This window comes from Lithobates pipiens, unplaced genomic scaffold (genome assembly GCF_037356315.1).
Source record: "Lithobates pipiens isolate NorthernLeopardFrog02 unplaced genomic scaffold, aLitPip1_a1.2 Scaffold_37, whole genome shotgun sequence".
NCBI classification, from domain to species: Eukaryota; Metazoa; Chordata; class Amphibia; order Anura; family Ranidae; genus Lithobates; species Lithobates pipiens.
In genome coordinates this window covers 3,769,346-3,776,173 of record NW_027507825.1, presented here as the reverse complement: position 1 = coordinate 3,776,173, position 6,828 = coordinate 3,769,346, and the positions used below count along the sequence as shown (strand labels likewise).

General features: G+C 44.4%; 1 protein-coding gene across 1 annotated transcript; it reads right to left on the bottom strand.

Annotated features, from left to right (window-relative positions):
- Window positions 1–552: 552 nt before the first annotated feature.
- FAM181A (family with sequence similarity 181 member A) lies at window positions 553–2,515 on the bottom strand. Its single transcript, XM_077466672.1, has 2 exons — window positions 2,028–2,515; window positions 553–1,815 (listed from the first exon to the last, which is right to left on the bottom strand). The coding sequence occupies exon 2, from the start codon at window positions 1,750–1,752 to the stop codon at window positions 907–909; it is 846 nt and encodes a 281-aa protein (XP_077322798.1). The 5' UTR covers window positions 1,753–1,815; window positions 2,028–2,515; the 3' UTR covers window positions 553–906.
- Window positions 2,516–6,828: the final 4,313 nt, after the last annotated feature.

Sequence of the window (6,828 nt, the reverse complement as noted above, 5' to 3'; positions counted from 1 at the left end):
TATATATATATATATATATATATAAAAAACGTTTGGGGTTTCTAAGCAATTTTCTAGCTAAAATAAAAATAAAATGAGTGTTACATGTAAACAAAAAGTGCCAGAAAAAGGAAAAAGCCTGGTGCTTAAGTGGTTAATGATTTATTGTTCTTTTTTTTGCAGTATTTACCACACATATATATATATATATATATATATATATATATATATATATATGGTTTTAATATATATATATATATATATATATATATATATATATATATATATATATATATATATATATATATAAATATATATAAATAAATGGTTTTAATATATATGGTTTTAATATATATATATATATTTGCAGTATTTACCTCACATAAAAAAAAAAATATATATATATAAATGTTTTTAATAAATATATATAATATATAATATATATATATATATATATATATATATATATATTTATAAAACGTTTGGGGTTTCTAAGCAATTTTCTAGCCAAAAATAAAAAAAACGAGTGTTACATGTAAAAAAAAAATAAAAGTGTCAGAAAAAGCCTGGTGCTTAAGTGGTTAATGATTTATTTTGCTCTTTTATTTATTTTATTTTTTTTGCAGTATTTACCTCACATTCGATATTTTACTTTGATGAATTAACTTTTTTTACTATCTCATGCGATAATTCTCGAAAACAGGGGTCACATGACCTTTATATACCATGCAGTAACATTTAGTGAATTGACCCCATTCTCCGGTGAAGCATCAATCGTCCATCATGTCATTGGAAACGCATGGACCTGGGAGATTCACCTGCAGAGAATGTCTGCTGAATGTCACTGTCTTATAAATACGCCTCTAACATTTGGAGTCCTTCAAAGTACCCAGGAACCCCGAAACGCGCACAAGTTTCCCACCTGTATCAAATATATCCAAAAACATTGAAAATGGAGGCCGGCATGGCCGGTTTGGTGGGGATAGGTTTGAAGACAACATGTCTGTAGATCCTCTGTCCGGAATCCTTACACAAGTGCTGGATCTCCACTGTGGGGATGGTTGTGCTTTTACTCCACAAGGCAAGGGCTGCGAAGGGGTCCGGGGGAAGGGTCCCGTGACTGTGGTGGTACAGCATCTGTTGTCCATGGTACTGAAGAGGGCAGCAGCTACAAACGTTGACCCGTCCGGCCAAGGGTGTCACCGAGGGCATTTTGCCAGCCTCCTTCTCCAGGCAGGAAGGGCTGGAGGTCTCCTGAATCACTACATTTTTTAATTTTTTGTTGTCAAAACTGGAGAGCGCCGTTCCAGTGACAGACGTTCGTTCTTTGTATAGAAGATCGAGTTTGGAAGGGCAAGACATCTCCAGAAGGCTGGTGGAAGGTCTAGGTTCTTCCCAAAAAGAAGGAGGCAGCTGTCTCTTTCTCATCGGGACATGGTCCGGTTTCTCGCCCTCTGCGCCGTTTTCCCGTGAGCACGCGCTCCCGACCGCGTTCTCGTCCAGCGTGGCCATGACTTTTTCGCTCAGTCCCTTACTGTGGGTGGCCAGATTGATCCTCTCCACCAATCCTTTCCTCAGGTCGACATTCTTGCCGGAGTGGCATCGAGGCAGCCTGGAGTACTTCTGGGAAAAGCGCTTTAGCTGCTTCTGCAAATACTTCCTGTGGTCCACCGACCTCCGGCAAGGCGCCGACTTGTCCAGAGCGGCCTTGATGTCGCAGGAAGCCAGGTTGACGAAATTCAGCAAAGTCTTGACCTCGTTATCGGACGCCATGGTTTGTACCAGACCAGATTTCCATGAAAGTCGGAAGGCGTAAGATCCTCGATGTGGGGAGACCTATTGGGTCAAACAAAAAAAAAACAATTTTCAAAAGTTCAGCCGGTGAAATGAATAAGGGTAGTTAGACATCGATGCGCAATCTTCGAATGCGCCACGGTGCCATATCTAACCCACAACTTATTTTTGAATGCAAATCGTTTCCTCAATGAAATGTTCCCCAGTTTTTCCAAGCAGCACGCTCCGACACATATACGAAACTGGCGACTTACTTTAGACCTGTCCCCCGAATGTCTCCACTGTTTGCCGTAGAGTAGTACAAGGGCTAATCTTGTTACGCTCGCAACCTGTACAAGTGCGGTGATGCTTCTGGAGGATGAGGAATAAAGTGAATGAACGCTCGTATTTGGCGGGGGGGGGGGGAGATTGTTGGCCAATCAAATTCCGCTGTGCAAATACAAAGAATTGCAATCAGGCCTTAGCCAGTCGGTTCCCACATTCTTGTCCATTTCAAATGGTCTCTATGGTGACAGCCACGAATGGCCACCAAAGGGAAAAAAAAAAAAAATACCATCGATTCTGCTTTTTTTTTTTTTGTCATGTCCCCTCTTCATCCTTCTCACAATACAACATGATACGCCGATGGTTAGTAAAAGAGGATAGGTGAACGGCCCTCTTCCCTTCTCTATACAAGAGAATGCGTCTGGAAGGCTGAAGGAGACCATGCCTCAGTGACACCGGACAATGCCGGCATTAAAGGAGGGCCTGGCTTATTTTTTTTAACTGACCAGGGATCTGTTGTCTTGCCCCCTTTTCTCTTCTTCTTTTTTTTTTTTTTTTTTTGGGGGGGGGGGGGGGGAATGCGGGGGTGATGTCAGCAAGGTAAGAATGAAAACAAAATCCTTCAAGAGATGAACGCATAGCCATGGAAAGTAGGTTGGAGAGCTGTGGAATCTGTTTGCCCCCTCAATTGAGAGACACAAAAGGCGTATTACCCATTCAAACCCAGCGGACAAAAGGGACCGAGCTGGGTAGCAACTCTCACATTTGTAGTCAAACAGTTAGAGACTTAAATCGAGTCGTCATGATGGAGAAAGACTCAGACAAAAGCCATAGAATTGCCATCACAAGACATTTCCCTGTGTCATTTTACCGTGTCTCCATAGCACCCCAAAGGCCTGGGGGACAATAGCACGAGTTTGCACACTCGACTACTGTCACCCTGCCAACGATGGCATTGACTGGAGGCAGGACAATCTGTTTAACCCTGAAAATGCCAACCCCCCCCTCACCCCACCCCACCCAACCCAACACACACTCCTCATCACAGCTACATTAGACACATTGAGGGTCTACTGGATGGACAGCGTCCACCGCTGACAAAACGGTGGGGGGGGGGGGGCAGGAGGTGCTCATCAAAATGATTATTTTATTGATACGAGGCGGAGGTGGCATGTCTGCCCCCCGGGTGATTAATATCTACTTGGCCCTCTCAATTTTTTTTAGGCAAATAGAAGTTGAGGGCCATGATGACTACTTTCTTCCCATTCACAAAAACTGACTGAGGAGCCCATAAAATATTCCAGAGGGAGGAGGGGGCGGGGGGGAGAAAAATATATATACAGCATATATACATGTATATAGACAATGTTCATCACAATGATTTCACGGTATTGACAGACAGATGTGTATTGTGTATCCGATGAATCCTGTACGGGAATTTCATTACAGACACATGGCTGGCCGGGACCTTTCCCATCTTTGGTTCTTAAGCAAATCAAGGTCAGGGCCATGACTGGGCTTGTGCAATCCCTTTCATAACGAAATCGAAAAAATTCGGACGAATTTTGCATCTTTCGGATGCATTCAAATGTCCGGTTAAAAAAAATAACGAATTTCAACGAATACGAAACTAATTTTAGCGCATATAAACGAACGAATTCGACGTGATTCGAAATTCGGTATAACGAATATCGACACTCTACAGGAATAACGAATTATCCAAAAACGTATTAAGGTAACATAACAAATATAACAGAACAAAATTATGTATTTTATATATATATATATATATATATACATATATACATATAGTATATATATATATGTATATATATATATACATATATATGTATATATATATATATATATATATATATATATATATATATACACACATACATATATATATATATATATATATATTTTATTTTTTTTTCTATATATAGATATATATCCATATCTATCTATATATGTATCTATCTATCTCTATATATATATATATATATATATATATACATATATATATATATATATATATATATATATATACATTTTTTTTTTTTTTTCTGTGCCCACTGGCCACAATCCGGCCCTCCTAAATTCTGAAGGACAATAAACTGGCCCTTTGTTTGAAAAGTTTGGAGACCCCTGTTCAAACGGAAGGTGGAGGAGTGCAAGGTCTCCTACATCCACCAGCTCTGTGATGTCATCATGGAGGAGGGGAAGAGGACTCCAGTGGGGACCTGTGAAGCTCTGGTGACCTCCATGCCCAAGAGGGTGAAGGCAGTGCTGGAAAATAATGGCGGCCACACAAAATATTGACACTTTGGGCCCAATTTGGACATTTTCACTTAGGCCGCGTACACACGGGCGGATTGTCTGGCCAACTAAGTTCGTCAGACAATCCGACAGACAGTCCGTTCAAAATTTGCATGAACGGACTTGACCACACACGATGAGCAGACAGTCTGCTGAAAGCGTGCGCGATAACGTGTACAGCACGTACGACGGGACTAGAAAAACGACGTCCTATACACTGCAATGCAACCTTCCGCCGTGTAAATCCTTTCTGAGCATGCGCCATACTTAGTCCGTCCAACTTGCCCACGAGCGGACTGTCCGCTGAAACCAAGTTTGGACGGACAAAACCAAGTTTGAACGGACTGTCTTACGGAAATTCCGTAAGACTTTGTTCGTCAGATTGTCCGCTGAAAAAGCCCGCTGAAGCCCACACACGAGCGGATTGTCCGCTGAAACACGGTTCAGTGGACTAAGTTGGACAGACAATCCGCCCGTGTGTACGCGGCCTTAGGGGTGTACTGACTTTTGTTGCCAACGGTTTAGACTGTAGCGGCCATAACCCTTTGCAGGGTGGCCTTAACTTTTTGGGCTTACCGGTTACCTCCACTTGGCTTGTTCTTCCATGTCTAGGGGTTCCCATGGTTGATACCCAACAACATTGGACGCTGACACCAATAAAGTCTCTTTGGAAGTTTTTATTTTATTTTGCAGGGGTAACATCCAACAACACAGTCTCGTATGGGAACAGAGGGCAAGGGTGAAGAACTCGGGCACCTTGAACTGCAGACATAACAAAGTCTCTAGTGCCACCCAGAGAGTAGCCACTCGCAGCTGGGCGCTTCCAGGCTGAACAAATCTCTAGCCAGAGATTATGTCAGTCAGCACTTTGATTCAGAACTTGTGAAATCACAGACTTTGAACAAGTTGTAACTGAAAGTGAACAGGAACCTTTTTCCTCAGTACCTGGAACGTTCTCTGTCTCCTTGATAGTACTGGAAAAAGTGTGGATTCGTCAATGTCCATCCCAACTCAGTAACCAGGCACTTCTCAGGATGCCGCTTGTTGTCCCTCCTCCAGAGTCCTCCCCCGGTCACCTTCACGAGCTGCGGTGCCCCTCCAAGCCGAGAGCACACCCGGACACCTTGAATCCTCCCTCAGTTACTGCGCCTCAGACCAGCCGGTTCTGAGACTCGGGAACAGACAGATCCCCACCCCAGACCAGGCGGGTCTAGTGGGGTTAACCAACCGAAGCATGTTGTGGAGCGACGAACGATCCGTGACCGGGACCCCTCGCGGGGCTACCCCGGTCCAGAATCAGGAACAGACCGCTAGGGCCTCATGAATGAACCACCCGTAACACATGACCTCAACATCTTAAGTACCCCTCCCCAGACTCCTCAGCGAGGCACTGCGCAGCCACTGATTGGCTCAGAGGAAGCTGATACCCAAAACGTCCAACCAGGCCTGGTTCTGAGCCTGTCATGTGCACCACACTGTACACATGACCAGGCAGAACTCCAACACAGCCCAGCCAGACTGATGTCAAAGTTAACCTACATAATTAACCCTCAGAATTCCATTACTAGTTCTGAGGCAAAAAACTAAATTTACACATGAAGGACACTTTGTCCAAAATGTCACCCGCTACAAGACATTAATGGCTGTGTGTTGAGTTATTTTGAGGGGACAGGAAATTTACACTGTTATACAAGCTGTACACTCACTACTTTACATTGTAGACAAGTGTCATTTCTTCAGTGTTGTCACCAGGGGCGGACTGACCATTCGCCAACTCGGGCACTGCCTAGGGGGGCCCCACTGTGTGGCCCCATGATCTCTGATTGCCCGGGGGCCCCATAATCTCCTATTGCCCGGTGGCCCCATGAGTTGTCAGTCCGCCCCTGGTTGTCACATGAAAAGAGAGAAGAAAAGATTTACACAAATGTCACTGAGGGGTGTACTTACTTTTGTGAGGTACTGTATATGTGTATATATATATATATATATATATATATATATATATACATATACAAATACACACACAGTGACAGCCAGTGGCATCGCTGGGGGGGGGGGGGGGGACTTTTGGGGCTATAGACCCGAATCTGGGGCCCATAGCCCCGAGTCAGTCCAGGAGTCCCCAACCACAGGGTCCTGGCCCACTACCTGCCCTCTTTCTGGTGACCCTGATGTACGGAGGGGCTCTCTGGGGAACCTGATGTAAGGAGGGGCTCTCTGGGGAACCTGATGTAAGAGAGAGGCTCTCTGTGGACCCGGATGTAAGGGGTTGGCTCTCTAGGGACCCTGATGTGAGGCGGATGATCTCTAGGGACTCTGATGTAAGAGGGGCTCTCTGGGGACCCTGTTGTAAGGGGAAGGCTATATGGGGACCCTGATGCAAGGAGGGGCTCTCTGGGGACCCTGATGTAGGGAGGGGCTCTCTGGGGACCCTGATGTAAGGAGGGGCTCTCTGGGGACCCTGATGTAGGG